This window comes from Berghia stephanieae, chromosome 13, assembly GCF_034508935.2.
Source record: "Berghia stephanieae isolate SIO BIC M18660-M18661 chromosome 13, UCSD_Bste_1.3, whole genome shotgun sequence".
Taxonomy (NCBI): domain Eukaryota; kingdom Metazoa; phylum Mollusca; class Gastropoda; order Nudibranchia; family Aeolidiidae; genus Berghia; species Berghia stephanieae.
The window spans coordinates 7,133,205-7,151,560 of record NC_088372.1 but is presented as its reverse complement, the minus strand read 5'-3'; the positions used below and the strand labels follow the sequence as shown (position 1 = coordinate 7,151,560).

Genomic DNA, 18,356 nt, shown 5'->3' with positions numbered 1-18,356 from the left:
CCCATCCAGTAGTGAGTGATAATGATGAGGCCGAGTCACTTTTACCCATACACTATACGATTCTTTCATCTCTTTGTTAACGAGTTTAAGTAAATGAAATAAAATGTTTATTCCATCCCTACAAATAAGATTATTAGATATTTTATAACCAAATGGTATGGTTTTAGTACTTCTATTCACAATAATTTGTATCTTTCTCCTTCTGCTTGAATGACAATTTGACCCAAAACTAAAAACGTTGGATTTGTATTCATGCGCACCTAAATATTTATAATGACCAATCAGCTGTCTTTTACATCAGAAAGGGGAAACCCGAAATGTCCAGTTTATCTGTTTTCGTATATTAAATTGAAGCTTACTTTCAATTTCACATTGTTATTTATTTCTAGGAGCTTAGAGCAGCAACATTTACATTGTCCTTTACACCTAATTTCACACCAATAAAATGTGCAAAAATATCTGCAATTGTTGAATGTACCTTTTTTATTCAACGCTCAAATTATTATTCAACGATTACATATTAACTAAAAAATGATAGGGTTTTCCAATGAGAGGGGTGGAATAATATATTTTTCATCATGATAGGAAACCAAGTAGGGTGTCCAGATTCAGGGAAAATTAGTCAAAAATATAAAGATTGTTTTAGGTCCATGATATTGTTTTCCTAAAAAATCGTCTCTCAGTTATGTACGTTTATATTCTTTTTGGTTTAAAATATATATATACAATAACTTGTTAGCATTTGAGTGTACTCGTCTTAGCAGGGACCAGTTCTTGCATCTCAATGAGACTATTAGGTGATCTAAAACTAAATACACTGATAGTTTGCTCTTGAACTCTACATCTGTTCAATATTTGAATCATTTCCCTTCGTCTTTGGCGTTTTTAACTTAAATAATAAATCTACCATTTTCGACTTTCCCATTTTCATCCTTTTAGCTGGCGTTGATATGACCTAAATGTTTAACAAGCGCCATAAAACTCTTTAAAAATTTCAGACCTCCCATAGTGGGTAGGGAGGTACTTACTGTGTCTTCTATCCACTTATATCTGTTTTCCAACACGCTTTCCGTCTTTGTCTTGGAATGAGATTACTTGATTTTGTCCTGGCCCTGGCCGGATACCCTAGCTGGAAGGGAAACAGTCAAATGTATAGTTAGAGTTTTGGAAGATACTATTTTTAGACTTGTTCTGTTTTCTCTGTTATGCACTGTATCATTTTTGTTTTACATATATTATGATTTGTAAACATTTGAGTGTATTCCTCTTCGTAGGGTCCTGTGCTTTTGTCTGGATGAGACTTGTAGGTGATCTCAAACTAAATACTTTGATGGTGTGCTCTTGGAATCTACATCTGATTCCTATTTGAATCAATTCCCCTTTGTCTTACCTTTTCTTGGGTGCCCTAATTGTAATTCTAGAACTGTTTACTATCCCATTTTCTTTCTTTTTACTGGCGCTGATAGGACCTTAATGTGTTGCAAGCGCCATAAAACCCTTAAAAACAAACAAATCCTTTAAAAAATAAAGAACAATATCATTTATAGATAGTATGCGCTTTGCTAAGAAGCTCACAACATTGCCACCCAGACGTATGAAGGACAACACACAAAACTATGTGTAATCTTATAGTCTGGTTAATACAGTCTATTGAGAATTACTCATAAACATGGATGGCAAAAAACAATAACAATAACCAGAGTGACGTCAACTTCATTCTATCTATAGAGAAAGGATATTATTTCCAAAATTGTGAAAAGACAAAATTCGGATATTTGTGATTTGATTATTTTCATATTTAATCTTTTATTCAGGACGTTTCGTGTCACCCTGACATATCACCCATTGGAGTTGGCGGGTTACAAATCATATGACATTTACAGCTTTCTCGCCTTTTTTTATTCTCTATCACAATGTCTCTTTCTCTCTGTAGGTCTGTCTCTCTCCCTGTCTGTCTGTGTCTCTCTCTCTTTCTCCCCCTCCCTCTTCTCTCTCTCTCTCTCTCTCTCTCATTCTGTCTCTCTCTCTCATTCTGTCTCTCTCTCTCTCATTCTCTCTCTCTCTCTCTCTCTCTCTCTCTCTCTCTCTCTCTCTCTCACACACACACACAGACATACAATTACACAAGGAGTAGACCTTTAAAACCTGCCAAGTCACGTGACATCATTGTGGGGTAAAAAAAAAACCCACTATTTTTTGTCAGATAAAGATCTGAACAAGTGTGTATGAAGAAAGATGCCAGAAAAAGCAAGCAAGAAAAATACAAGAAAAAAAAACATCCCAAAAAATAATCACGCAAAATACCAAGATCAATCCTATGTGCAGTCGAGATTTTTTATCTGACCCACCCGGCAGTGATTGGGTAGCTGGTTTCTCTTAGATCTGGCAGAGAGAACTTAGCGATAGACCAGCATCCTATCCAAGGGGAAGCAAGCAATTGCTATTGTCCGTTTTAGTTTAGGCGTGGTGGCTTAGCTCAGCGGTAATGGTCCTTGCTTCGCACCAGAAAGGTACCGAGTTCGATCACCTGCCTTTGCGCTGTGTGGCCTTGCTTGAGCAAGTCACCTCGCTCGAGCTTAATTTGCGGTGCTGCACTGTGGCTGACGCCTGGGTTATTTTTATTTCTACAATAGAAACTGGGATAAACTCCGGCTCCATGGGCCAATAACTCTGAGGGACTTTTTTTATTTCATGAAACAGATGGGGCAGCGTGGCTCAGCGGTACGATCTTTACTTCGGTACTCGAAAGGTACCGAGTTCGATCACTGCTGCTGCGCTGTGTGGCCTTGAGCAAGTCATCTCGCCCTAGCTCAATTTGCGGTGCTGCACTGCGGCTGACGCCTGGGTTATTCCAGTCTTCCATTGGAATAGACCCTACAGACAAATTTTCCCTATGGGATGAATAAAGGGAATTTTACTTTATTTTTTTTTTAAACAGGAAGTAAGTGCTGTGCATGACTTAGTGGGGTTTGAAGGTTTCCTCCTCATAAACAAATAAATAATCACAGTCATTATGAATTTTTACAATATGATTAAGATCAGTGGATTCAGGGTCATCTCTTCATCTCGTCATTTCAGCTTCTTCACCTGCAACAATTTCAATAGAAATAAAATGAATGAATTAATTAAAATTGTATAAACAACAGTAAAAATAAAATAAATAAATAGATATAAATTTTATAGACAAATAATCAAATAAGAGGGAGAAAGAAGTGAATAACTCAAGCGATTTTTTTTTTTGTAAATGGACAGAAAGTTATCTACAAGTTTTTATCATAGACAGGGGTGGGGAGGGTCGTAATAAAATAGCTCAGTTGGTAGAAAACTCGCTTCACAATCAACGGATGAATTCGAGATTTTTTTCTTTTTTTTTTCTGACCCCTCTGTTCACACAGCAGTGATTATTGGGTAGCTGGGTTTGTCAGATCTGGTGGAAAGTACTTTGCAAAGGGCTAACAGCAACCTATTCAAAGGGTAGCAAGCAATTTCTATTGTCTGGTTTTTTAAAAAGAAGTATTATATTATTTAAAAAATTCTTTAAAAATTGAGCTTTTATATAGCGCAATATCCACTTAACGTGCTCAAAGCGCTTTACAAGGGGTCCCTGGTCAACAGCAACATTTAACATGTATGACGAGACCCGACACCTGTTAGGCGATATTACAATTTTTCGGACAAAGACAACGCTATTAACGGCCAGGTACTCATTTTACACCTTAGTACGGTGAGAGAATGTGAGTAAAGAGTCTTTTCCAAGGACTCAACTATGCGTCGATCGAGGCTCAAACCTAGGACCTTCCGATCCGAAAGCGAGTGTCATACCACTAGACCACATAGCCGCACCATATTATTATTATTATTATTATTATTATTATTATTATTATTATTATTATTATTATTATTATTATTATTATTATTATTATTATTATTATTATTATTATTATTATTTTTATTATTATCATTATTATTATTATTATCATTATTATTATTATTATTATTATTATTATTATTATTATTATTATTATTATTATTATTATTATTATTATTATTATTATTATTATTATTTTTATTATTATCATTATTATTATTATTATCATTATTATCATTATTATTATTATTATTATTATTATTATTATTATTATTATTATTATTATTACTATATTTTTGTAAATCCCTTCTATTTAGAGATACTGAGATCAGAATCCATTGTAGGTGGGGCAGAATAAAAGATTTCTATCACTCTTGCGATTTGACATTCAAAGTTTCTTCCCAGCAGCGTGCACACTCACACACGCTCGTGCAGCAGTTGGGGAACGTGTCCAGGATTTCAAAACGCAAGAGTGTAAGAACGGTATATTATATTTTCATGAAGAAGTAAGACAATATTTTTGTTGTGTTTGTAAAGCACTTTGAATATGCTTAGTGGATATTGCACTATATAAAAGCTCAGGTTTTTTTTATCTTTTAAAGGCCCAAGTTTGTTCGGGTTTTTTTTGTTTCATTTTTTACTTGGTTTTGTTGTTTTGTTGTTTTCTTATTTGTTTTATTTTTTGGGGGAGGGGGGAATTTGCTATTTTATGATTTAATATTGTTTTTTTTTGCCAAGATCCGAGTCTAATGACTACTTGAAAATGAGGTACCGTGTACACCAGGCAATGTTAAAAATGATCCACTGTGATTAAATTATATCATTCTGTTTTTGCATTGTTGTCGTCTTTTATATTTATTAACACTCCCCTTTAACAAAAAAAAAACAAATAAATAAATGATTAATAAATAATTATATATAAAAAATAAATAAATAAATGATTAATAAATAATTATAAATAAATAAATAAAGAAATAAAGAAAGAAAGAAAGAAAAAAAGAAAGAAAAAAAATAAAAGAAAGAAAGAAAAAAAAATAAAAGAAAGAAAGAAAGAAAAAAAAATAAAAAAAAATAAAGAAATAAATAAAGAAAGAAAAAAAAATAAAACGATCTCGGTCCCTTTGCATGTGAAGCGAGTGCTCTACCAACTGAGCTATCGGGACACCCTAAGCACTGATTACCTTGGACAAAAACGTCTCACAAGCTTCTTGCACAAACTGTTCCTGAGTGACGAATCCATTGGAGGCCTGTCGGTTCATTGCCTGAAGGAACAAATCATTTCATTTCACTTTTTAAAGCAGATTAGTAATAATAATAATAATAATAATAATAATAATAATAATAATAATAATAATAATAATAATAATAATAAAAATAATAATAATAATAAAAAGAATAGTAAAAATAATAATATAATAATAATAATAATAAAAATAATAACAAGAATAATAATAATAACAATAATAATATAATAATAATAATAATAATAATAATAATAATAATAATAATAATAATAATAATAATAATAATAATAATAGTAAAAAAATAATAATAATAATAATAATATAAAATAATATAATAATAATAATAATAATAATAATAATAATAATAATAATAATAATAATAATAATAATAATAATAATAATAATAATAATAATAATAATAAAAATAATAATAATAATAAATAATAATAATAATAATAATAATAATAATAATAATAATAATAATAATAATAATAATAATAATAATAATAATAATAACTGAGCTTTTATTGAGCGCAATATCCGCTAAACGTGCTCAAAGCGCTTTCAAGGGGTCCCTGACTATCAGCAACAAGTAACATGTAGAACGAAACCTGACGCCTGTTAGGCGATATTCCAAATTTTTCCCCGACATAGACCACGCTGTTAACGGCCAGGTACTCATTTTACACCTTAGTACGGTGAGAGAATGTGAGTAAAGAGCCTTTTCCAAGGACTCAACAATGTGCTGAGTGAGGCTCGAACCCAGAACCTTCCGATCCGAAAGCGAGTGTCATACCACTAGACCACATAGTCGCACAGGTAAATCTAGAACTTATCCCATGGACTGAATCATAAAATGTTTGTTTGTTTTTGAGGGTTTTACAGCGCTTGCAACACATTTAGGTCATATCAGCGCCAGTAAAAAAGAAGAAAATGGGATCGTAAAAAGTTCTAGAATTACAATTAAAGCACCCAAGAGAACGCAAGACAAAGGGGAACTGGGAACAAATAGGGATCAGATGTAGATTCCAAGAGCACACCACCGATGTATTTAGTTTGAGATCACCTATAAGTCTCAACCGGACACAAGAACAAAATCCAACAAAGAGGAATACACTCAAATGCTTACATTATACATTCAAAATAACAAATATAATAATAAATAACAGAGAGATGATTTACAAGGAAAAAAATATCATCTCCCAAAACAATAACTATGCATTTGACTGTTTCCCTCCCAGCCGGGGTATCCGGCCAGGGTCAGGAAAAAAAACCAAGTAATCTCATTCCGAGACAAAGACAGAAAGCATGTTAGAAAACAGATATAAGGGGATAGAAGACACAGTATGTACCTCCCTGCCCGCTATGGGAGGTCAGGATCCCCACCCAGGAATCATAAAATCATCAAAAACAAAAAAAAACAAAAAACGTGTTTTCTTTAACACGCCTAAATACTGTGCAAAAAAACCCCCAAAAAAATAAAACCCAAAAAAAAACAACACGACGTATTAAAAATTTGGGGAGAAAACTTGTACCACTTCAAATACCAATCAATAAACATGACCCTCACCTTCGAAAATTTGTGAAAAAGAATCTTTGTCTATTTTTAAACGTTCGCTTAAAACATATCCGTTTCGATTTTAGTAGATGGTGTGAGAAGCAAGATAGGTTTGGTTTCTGTTGTGTTGTGTTGTGTGTGTGTGTGTGTGTGTGTGTGTGTGCTTGTGTGTGCAAATGATTATGTTTCAGCCAAAGTAATTTGTAATTTAAGCGCTTAGAGTCTGGTGTCTCGGAGTTATAGCGCTATACAAGTTTTCAGCATTATTATTATTATTATTATTATTATTATTATTATTATTATTATTATTATTATTATTATTATTATTATTATTATTATTATTATTATTAAATAATAATAGTAATTTTTAAATATTTAATATGACTTTTTCGCCACGATATCGTCGCCTAGGCATTCCATGAAGGAATATAGATAACTCATCAAACAAGATGTCTGATGTCAACAGGAATCGCCCATGTTGTCCAAAGTGAGCAAATTGGGAGCTAATAATCTTGCTCAAGGAAAAAAACGAAAGTCCCTGAAGTGGGGCTCGAACCCGTGTTCTTCCGGGTCACAGAGCAATGCCTTAACCACTCGGCCACTTCGCAATAATAATGATAATAATAATAATAATAATAATAATAATAATAATAATAATAATAATAATAATAATATATGGATTAGAAAAGATAAAATAAAATTAAACACTAACATCAAATTATACACAACCCTTGTAAAATCCGTGCTTATATACAACTGCGGAACATGGGAACTGACTGGAACAGAAGAGCAAAGATTAGACAGATTCCATAGAAAACAACTGGTGAGAGTCCTGAATATACGATACCCGACAAAAATAAGCAATAAAACACTGTATGAAACATGCAATGAAAGACCCTTATCCATTCAAATCCCGGAGGCAAGATGGCGGCTTTTTGGGCATATACTCAGAAGATATGTAAATATACCAGCTAATAAAGCCATGAATACTTTTTTCACCCTGTCTGGACACAAAAAATATCAATGTTGACCACCCACGTCAATTCACACTGTCCTCAATAGAGACCTAAAACGCCTTCAAAATAACAAAGTATTAAAATCAAAGGAACACCTTATGAACTTAGCATCCACAGCAAAAGACCGTGAACAGTGGAAGGAAATGACACAGATGATTAGAGAGGCAGCCGAGGCGTCCCGATCGGATGTTTAGGAAGGGAAAGGCATTAAGTCAGTCAGTAAGTCAATAATAATAATAATAATAATAATAATAATAATAATAATAATTGATGATGATGATGATGATGATGATAATCCTCAAAACAGTGGGAATTTGTCATTTTCTTACAAGTACTGTTAAATATTATGAACAACACACATGACCTGATATATTGACATATTATGGATACAAAGTGAGAAAGTGTTTGTGTTTGTGTTTGTGTGGGGGGGGGGGGGGGGGGTAAGAATTTGACTAACAAAAGATATCCCATTGTTGCGCCCTTGTTAAAGTCTCTTTACTCAATTTTCTCTCATCGTAGTCAGGTGTAAAATGAGTACCTGCCTGTTAACGGCTTTGTCTCTGTCTGAAAAAAAGTATAATATCACCTAACAGGCGTCATGTCTTGTCCTAAATGTTAAATATTGCAGTTGGACAGAGACTCCTTGTAAAGCGCTTTGAGCACGTTTTGTGGATATTGCCCTATATAAAAGCTCAATATTTTTTAGATAGACAGCTGGAGGATCATTTAAAATCAGAAAATGTTACAAAATTCACATCCAACACTATATAAAACAAGCTACTAGACTGTATAGCGACCCCTTGAAAGCGCTTTGAGCACGTTTAGTGGATATTGCCCTATATAACTGCTCTATATATATATTTTTTTTTTTTTAAATTTTGAATCTTCTAATGCCCACCGTGTCTCTCATGAAGATTTTAACATGAACAATCTCGATCTCTGCTGAATTTTCAAGTTAATATTTTAAGTTGAACATTCAGAAATGATCTAGAAGCTCTGTAAATAAATCTCAAGTGGGTGCAGATGTAACTTCTTGCGGTAAATTGTTCCAATATGTGATGGTTTTGGGGGAATTTTCTGATATCTTTGGTGGCTGTCAGGGGATTTTTTTTTTATCAGGCCCTCACACAAATAAATAAAATAAATAATAAAAAAATAAAAAAAAATTTCCCTTTATTCATCCCCAAGGGGAAATTTGTTTTTAGCGTCTATTCCAAGGGAAGACTCGAATAACCCAGGAATCAGCTGCAGAGCAGCGCCGCAAAGTGAGCTAGGGCAAGGTGACTTAGTTGAGGCACCACAACACAGCGGTGGGTAGTCGAAGGAGGTACCTTTCGGGTACGAAGCAAAGACCGTACCGCTGAGCCACACTGCCTAAGCTTTATTATTCCCTTTAAAAAAATAAATTTAAAAAAAAAAAGTTTTAAATCAATTAAAAAATAATAAATTATAAAAAATAAATTAAAAAAAAATAAATTAAAAAAAATTTTTTTTAAATAAATTTTGAAAAAAAAAATTTAAAAAAGAAAGAACGAAAAGTTGTCGACTTACGCGGTCTAAGGCGTTGTACAAACCGTCAGGACTCAGGTTATAACTGGATTCAACAATCCTGGAAGGTAAAAGCAAAATAAGGATTAGCGACACACAGAGCTGCCAACTTGAAATTTCAAAAAAAAAAAAACATTCGTAGTTTCCAAGGGAAAAACAGAAAACATTCACTTTAAATAGCTTTAGAAATAAACAATTTTCTATCAGCATGTTAAAAAAAATGTTCCAAAGTCCTGGAGGTTCTTAGAAGCTAAACTTATAAATACAGAGTTGCCAACCCCATCTGATGAGAATGTGTACAATGGGAACTCAAAAAGGGGGAGATTTCATAAAAATGGGCACAATCCTGAATAGATGGAAACTAACCATTGTGGAAGTAAGAGGAAGGTATACTTAAATAAAGTCACACGCACAAGCTCAATTGCAGTAACAATGATGTTCCCAAGACTATAATCCAATCCTTTCACAATTCTACCTCCCAGCATGAAGATCATAATTGGTTAAAAAATATATGAATATCCACTTGGTCACCAAGGTTTCTCAACTCAAGACTATTACAACTAAAGAAAACCGAAGTGACTCCATACACTGAAAATGGGTACAATCTTGGGGGAAATGCATACAAGCGTACAATCACTGAAAATGTGTACAATTCTGCATTTTTTGCGTAGGTTGGCAGCTCTGTAAATATATTTTTGTTTGTAAACATTTGAATTTGAGTGTAAATTCTTCCTACCTTTCAGAACTAATTGAAAGATATTCAAAACCCCGCCCCTTACGTTCGGCCAGTGATTCCACAAAACTAGTTGTCCCTCGAATTCGGAAAAATGCTGGAATGAGATCCTTTTCTCATTTCGGACCCTCTATTTGGAACGCCTTACCGCAGAGCATTCGTGAAAAAGAATCTTTGTCTATTTTTAAACGTTCGCTTAAAACATATTTGTTTCGATTTTAGTAGATGGTATGAGAAGCAAGATAGGTTTGGTTTGTGTTGTGTGTTGTGTTGTGTGTGTGTGTGTATGTGTGTGTGTGTGTGTGTGCTTGTGTGTGTGAATGAGTATGTTTCAGCCAAAGTAATTTGTAATTTAAGCGCTTAGAGTCTGGTGTCTCGGAGTTATAGCGCTATATAAGTTTTCAGCATTATTATTATTATTATTATTATTAATCCTCTTAGTGGGGACCAGTTTTTGATACTCTATGAGACTTTTAGGTGATCTCAAACTAAGTACACTGATAGTGTGCTCTTGGAATCTACATCTGTGCCCTTTCTGAACTCTCCCCTTTGTCTTACTTTTTCTCCCATGCTTTCAAGAGTAAATTTAAAACTTTTTGACTATCCTATTTTCTACCTTTTTACTGGCGTCGAAATGACCTAAACGTGCCCCAAGTGCCGTAAAACCCTTAAAAACAAGCAAAAACAAAAAAAAAAAAAATTTGAGCTTTGATATAGTGCAATATCCACTAAACATGCTAAAGGCGCTTTACAAGGGGTCCCTGGTCAACAGCAACATTTAACATTCAGGACGGGACATGATGCCTGTTATGCGATATTACAATTTTTTCGGACAGAGACATCGGTGTTAACAGCCAAGTACTCATTTTACACCTGAGTACGATGACAGAATATGAGTAAAGAGCCTTCTCCAAGTACTCAACTATGCGTGGAGCGAGGCTCGAACCCAGGACCGTCCGATCCGAAAGCGAGTGTCATACCACGAGACCACATAGCCACACAAACAAACATGTCAGATATTATATTCTATGCAGCCTTAAATACCTTTTGACATCAGTTCTGGAGCTTCCAAGAGCTGTTTTCAGCTGTTCCAAAGTCGCATCACACAAGTTTTTGTCAGCCTTCCCAGTGTGTTGGAGATCAAGGGAAACAAACAGGCTGGTTGCCATAGCAACATAATCTGGGTGGAAAACGGTACAAATATACAGTCTCAAGAAAATTTACTTCTTTATTCTTTTTCTCTCCATTCAAAAACAAAATAACAAAAAAAAAACATGATTTTATATAAAGTAACCTCTCAAACACTAAACTACAAATTTTCATCACACACACACACACACACACACACACACACACACACACACACACACACACACACACACACACAAGATCAATGTCAATTATTATCACCATTTAAAACAAGAGCGGTGAATACTGAAGCTTTGAAGATGTCAAAGGTCACGGCTTCGTAATCGGCACATTCCAAACGCTTCAGCAGTCGTATGGTGATGGAGGAGGGCAAGTCTCTGGAAGAAAAAGATTTTAAAAAAACGTTCATTTCGTTTCCATTTGTGACCCTTCTTCTATTTCATCTTTTTATTGTGACTCAAGATGCAAGCCTCAAATGTTATTTATTATTAAGGGTTTTACGGCGCTTGCAACACATTTAGGTTATATCAGCGCCAGTAAAAAGGAAGAAAATGGGATGGTAAAAAGTTATAGAATTACAATTAAAGCAGCCAAGAGAAAGTAAGACAAAGGGAAACTGGGAACAAATAGGGATCAGATGTAGATTCCAAGAGCATACCACCAATGTACTTAGTTTGAGATCACCTTAAAGTCTCATCCAGACACAAGCACAGGTCCCAACTAAGAAGGGTTTCAGTCAAATGTTTACAAAATCATATATAATTATAATATTAACTAAACAGTACAGTGCATAACAGAGAGATGATTTACAAGGTAAAAATATCATCTCCCAAAACTACAACTATACATTTGACTATTTCCCTCCCAGCCAGGGTATCCGGCCAAGGTCAGGATAAAACCAAGTAATCTCATTCCAAGACAAAGAGAGAAAGCAAGTTGGAAATAAAATATAGGGGGATAGAAGACACAGTAAGTACCTCCCTGCCCATTATGGGAGGTCAGGAACCCCACCCAGCTTCTTCTATTACAAGAATTCTAGAATTTGTTCACAATTTCATATTCTTCCATTTGAGTGAACCAGATGTTTTCAACTGAACTCATCTGTTAAGCAGTAAACTAAAGATGTTGAAATCATTTGGCCGGAAAACAAAGAACGCATGAAGGAAGATTTACAAGACATTGAAAATTTCTTATCGGTACTGAAATAAATGGGGGTTCTATTTGCTCATTATGTAGAGCACAAGCTTCAACTGCAAAGAGACCCAAGATCTACGCCAGTTGGTGTTGAGATTTTTTTCTTTTTCTGAAAGCTCCTGTCCACCCAGGAGCGTTTGCATGGCTGGGTCTGTTAGCTCTGCGCGACTAGCATCTTATTAAATGTAGAACTAACAAGTATAAATCAACGTTCGTTCCACCAGGAATAAAAATTTTGAATATTTCATATGGTACAGAAAAACAAAGGATTGATTCGGTGACTGATTAACTGATTAATTTTTTAATGTTAGATTAATGACCAATTGATAATGATGATAATTTTTGGTGTCGAATTGCCACAATTGTAACAAATTGAAAACGAAATGAATATGTTTATGTTGTGTATATCGCACGTGTGAAAGAAAGAGAGGAAGAGAGAGAGAGAGAGAGAGAGAGAGAGAGAGAGAGAGAGAGAGAGAGAGAGAGATAGAGATAGAGAGAGAGAGAGAGAGAGAATGAGAGAGAATGAGAGAGAGAGAGAGAGAATGAGAGAGAATGAGAGAGAATGAGAGAGAGAGAGAGAGAGAAAATGAGTAGGAGTGAAATATTTATATAACGTTATAACAAGTGTAACTAAATGACAAATTGCCATATTTATGGACAATAAAGATCTATTATTATTACTATTATTATTATTATTATTATTATTATTATTATTATTATTATTATTAGTATTATTTAAAAAATCATCAATGAATTATACTTGTAGAGGGCAGCGTGGCTCAGCAGTATGGTCTTTGCTTCGTACCCGATCATGGATAGCTCAAACGGTAAAGTTACGATCTTCCCGGCCCGGCGGAGTTGTCGTACCAGTAAGGTCGTGGGTTCGAACCCCCATCGCCGGCAGCAAGTTTTTATTCTCTGTTGTCTTCTGGCACTTTCCTACTCACTTCATTTCTTATTATTATCAACATAAGTGACAGCTCCACTCACATTTCTGAATACAGGTTTTATTATAAACCCTGGATAGACATACAACACTTATTTATCAATTACTTAAATAGTGGAGTTGGACCATGGGAGGGGGAGGGAGGCAAAAACAAAAAACCTGAGCTTTTATAGAGCGCAATATCCACTAAAGATACTAAAAGCGCTTTACAAGAGGTCCCTGACCAACAGCAACACGTAACATGTAGAACAAGACATGATGCCTGTTAGGCGATATTAAAATTTTTCGGATAGAGACAACGTTCTTAACACCCGAGTATGGTGAGAGAATATGAGTAAAGAGCCTTTTCTAAGGCCTCAACTATGCGCTGAGCGAGGCTCGAAAAAGCCTAACTTACTACACTTTTCCGGGCTTGCAATAGATTTTCAACTGACTCATTGCGTGACTTTGCGGTACCTACTGATAGAGAAGAGGATTGCGATATTGTCGAATACAATCTTCTTTATCATAAAACTTACTTGCATAATGTCTGTAGAAGTTGGCTGTGAACCAATCCATTCACTCCTGTAATCTTTTTGGATACTGGAATAAAAAAAAATTACATTAGAAAATATAAATGTTTTGTTTTTAATAAAAATGAATAATGAATGAATTTATATAGCGCCTAGATCCACAATGTGCTCAGAGGCACTTTACAATGCAAATAAAACACAACAATAAATTGATGATTTAAGCATAAAATCTATCATATTGGAATAGCATTTTTGTTTGTTTTTAAGTGCTTTACCGCGCTTGCAACACATTAAGTTTATATCAGCGCCAGTAAAAAGGAAGAAAATGGGATAGTAAATAGTTCTAGAATTACAATTAAAGCACCACAGATAAGGAACACAAAGGGGAAATGGTTTAAAAAGGGAACAGATGTAGATTCCTAGCACACACTATCTGTGTACTTAGTTTGAGATCACCTAAAAGTCTCATCCAGACACAAGCACAGGTCACAACTAAGACATAAAAAAGTGCATAACAAAGAAATGATTTACAAGACAAACAAAAAATCATCTCCCAAAACTCTAACTGTACATTCGACTGTTTCACTACCAGTTAAGGTATCCAGCCAGGGCCAGGACAAAACCAAGTAATCTCATCCCAAGACAAAGACAGAGAGCATGTTGGAAAACAGATATAAGGGGATAGAAGACACAGTAAGTGCCTCCCTGTCCACAAAGAAACTGAAAACATAACACATTTATTATTAATACTACAAGCATAGCTGTCCATTCAATGAACGGTGCCCATTCAATGCACGTACTCCTACCTCATTGTTATACTCATTAACCGGAGGGTGACACACAACCAGATGCTAACTAAAAATGATGGCGTCTGATTTTTGATTGGATTTAATAAAACAAAAATTCGATTTTTCAATAAAATCATCATGATGTCTAACAAATCTCATAATACATGAAAACCATCTTCATGTCAATTGTGAGGCTATGTGGTCTAGTGGTATGACACTCGCTTTCGGATCGGATGGTTCTGGGTTCGAGCCTCGCTCGGCGTATAGTTGAGTCCTTGGAGAAGGTTCTTTACTCACATTCTCTCACCGTACTCAGGTGTCAAATGAGTAACTGGCCATTATCAGCGTTATCTCTGTCCAGAAAAATTTTAATATCGTCTAACAGGCATCATGTCCCATCTTACATGTTAAATGTTGGCCAGAGGCCCCCTGTAAAGCGCTTTGAGCACATTTAGTGGATTTTGCGCTGTATAAAAGATCAATTTAAAAAAAATAATTTTTAAACACCATGCAAAATTTGGTGACAATTGGTCCAGGTCTCAGAGCCTTAGTGTAACTAAAAATCCAATTTGTCAAATATATAATAATAAGACAATCATTATCATCATCATCATCATCATCATCATCATCTTCATCTTCATCGTGTTTTACTATCATTTCTATAACTACTGAATATTACAGATGCACAAGACACATTATCCGGATAGCTAAGTGGAGCTGTCTATGAACCTAGCATGATAATAAAATATTACATATATGTATAAGTCTATCATCTGCATTTTTTTGCGGCCGCAAATATCAAGGCGATCCGCAACTTTTGGCAAATTTCCAAAAATTGGCAAATTGTGGCAAATTTTGGGAAAATTGGCAAATCGCATGGAAAATTTTGGAAGAAGCGAAAACAAAATAAAAAAAAAAAAGTGCGAAACTTGAGAAATGTTGCAGCTTTGCCTGGGCCCGAACCAAGGGAAGCGTCTCTCTACGGATAATGATCCTTTAAAATCTTTGTAACAACGCTATTCACAGTCATAATAAATGTAGCCTCCTTAAATGTAATAAATTGTCTTTTATATATATATTTTTCTGTATCACGTGTTAATTTTTACTGAAACGCTTCGTTCTCCTCTGCAAGTTTTTTGGCAAATTTTGGTCTTTTTGGCAAATTTCTTGGCAAATTTTGGGGGGATTTTTTGGCAAATTTTGGCAAATTTTAGGTCCCAATTTGGCAAAAAATGCAGATGACAGGTAAGTGCTCGACATAATCAGTCGGAGGGTGAAAATTTTGGATTTGCATTTATTTTTTATTTTTTGAATTTTCTGAAAGAATATGCACCCCAGAGCATGTTAATCTTCATTTGAAGTAAATCGGGTGATTTTTCATGAAGTTATGGTCAGATGTATGAGAAAGGCATCCGGCAACTTTTCTCAAATTTCATACTTTTTCAACTTGACTAGCTGTATAAATTGTCTAGAAGTAAAACTAAGCTTTGATATTTCCCGAAGATGTTCAAAAATGGTTGACTTAATCATTTATGACAAGAATTCATTTTGGATAAAAATTGACCTTCTAACTAAACTTGGCAATATCTCAGTTCAAACCTTTTCACCATCCGACTGATTACGTCATTCACAATCACAAATATACTTTCATCTTTTGAAATAAATTATACCACATTATCTTAATTCATGCAAAGTCAAAACGATGATTTTAGACGACATTCATTAAATCAAATGGACAAAGTGGTCGAGTGGTTAAGACATCAAAATAAAACTGACCTTTGAATTTGCCTAGAATATCGTATGCTGCTCGGACATTTGATTCGAAGACTGGCCGACTGTGATGCGTTAAATGGAGGACCTGGATAGCCCGATTCACCAAATCGTTGGATTTCTCTTCCACGGTCAGAGTCTCAAAACTGGAACGAGATGTGGGAAATAAAATAGCAGAAATAAAAATGTACTTTAAAATAAAATAAAATGTGAGAAAAAATTATTTATCAAAGATTTATTAATAATTTCAAAGCGTTAGACATTTCAAACCTTGGTGCAAGATTGGTAACCAAACAGAGAAATAAAAGCTTGCACACTCCCTTCCTTTACTGTATGAACTTCATTGGCTCCCAGTTGAAGAACGTTTTAATAAATAATTTAAAAAAATAAATAAATAACATTAAATAAAATAAAATAAAACGCCCAATATCCATCCCATAGGGGAAATTTGTCTCAAGGGTCTATTCTAATGGAAGACTGGAATAACCTTCTAACTAAACTTGGCAATATCTCAGTTTTCACCATCTGACTGATTACGTCATTCAATGATACATACTAAATATTTTCATACTATAAATAATAAAACGTTTTAAATGCGGCTATGTGGTCTTGTGGTATGACACTTGCTTTCCGATGGGAAGGTCCTGGGTTCGAGCCCCGCTCGGCGCATAGTTGAGCCCTTAGAAAAAGCTCTTTACTCAAATTCTCTCACCGTACTCAGGTGTAAAATGTGTACCTGGCCATTAACAGTGTTGTCTCTGTCAAAAACAATTGTAATATCGCCTAACAGGTGCCATGTCCAGTCCTACATATTAAATGTTGCTGTTGGTCAGGGACCCCTTGTAAAACGCTTTGATCATGTTAAGTGGATATTGTGCTATACAAAAGCTCAATTTTTAAAACATTTAAATGGACAAGTTGGATACAACTTACAAAGTCGCTATGAATCGGATCGGATCATCCGGTCTGTTTTCAATCAGTTTCGACAAGAGTTCTTTAATCGTCGCCGACACATTATGTTTATCTGCAAATGAAAATAATAATAATAATAAATAATAAAGTGTTCTTTTATAGCGCTCAACGCTGAAGCCTCAAAGCGCTTTACAATATACTTATCAAACCATAAACACACTCGTAATGAGCCAAACAGACACACACAACAGTCGCACATACTAACTATGCAAGTTTTACAAAATGAAATTGACATTCAAAAAAATGGAATCAAAAAATAAAACGTATAATTTACTCATCACTAAGAAAATGCAACAAGAAAAAAAGTAAGTATCACAAATTCTTTGAACTAATTCTGTCCATTATTACGCTTCTCAGCGTAACCCAAGTCGAGCTCGAATCCATTCCTACGCTGTGAGTGTAAAAGCGAAACGTGGAAAGAAAAGTTCATATTTTGCTTTGTTCCGACTTTTTAATCAACCGAACAGAAGAAAACATTAAATATAGCACGTCCTTTGACAAAATCACCCGCCTTTTATCAATTATTCAACTTATTTTGTTTAAAAATACTATGCCCTGAAAAATGAAAAATGGTTGCTGCTTGAAGCTCCAAAGAAAAAAATAAAAATGAGTATTGAATTGTAAGCTTTAATTTATTAGACGAAGACAGCTGAAGACGTTTCAGGTTTCCCCTTTATAATTGTTTTTTTGTTTTTGTTTATTCACCTTAACTACGCCATTTACACACATTTTATTCGTCCTTAGTGTTTCATTCATCGTGTTTTGTTGATAAAGGGGAGACCTGAAACCTGAAACGTCCACAGTATCTGTCTTCCTCTAATAAATTGAAGCTGACAATTCAATACTTATTGTTATTTTTTACTATGAGTACTTGGGAGATAAATGAAACAAGCGTCGAATTTATAAGACAATAAGAGGACAGGGAAGACGGTTCCTGTTAATTTTATTGATCTTTATTGTTTCTATAATTTGGTCATTCGGACCACTATTTTGGGGATATTTATGATGGCCGGGAATTTGTTTATTTCGCGAACGAATCCTTAGGCCAAGGTGTT

General features: G+C 34.4%; 1 protein-coding gene across 1 annotated transcript in view; it reads right to left on the bottom strand.

Annotated features, from left to right (window-relative positions):
• Positions 1–1,774: 1,774 nt before the first annotated feature.
• LOC144958757 (tubulin polyglutamylase complex subunit 1-like) overlaps positions 1,775–18,356 on the bottom strand; it is an 18,058-nt gene continuing 1,476 nt past the window's right edge. The window contains exons 2-9 of the mRNA XM_078890941.1: positions 17,263–17,353; positions 16,336–16,475; positions 13,778–13,841; positions 11,378–11,493; positions 11,012–11,147; positions 9,238–9,295; positions 5,050–5,130; positions 1,775–3,087 (exon numbers count right to left, since the gene is read on the bottom strand). Of these exons, the coding sequence (XP_078747067.1) occupies positions 3,070–3,087; positions 5,050–5,130; positions 9,238–9,295; positions 11,012–11,147; positions 11,378–11,493; positions 13,778–13,841; positions 16,336–16,475; positions 17,263–17,353 (704 nt within the window). The 3' untranslated portion in view covers positions 1,775–3,069. The remainder of the gene's footprint in view (positions 3,088–5,049; positions 5,131–9,237; positions 9,296–11,011; positions 11,148–11,377; positions 11,494–13,777; positions 13,842–16,335; positions 16,476–17,262; positions 17,354–18,356) is intronic.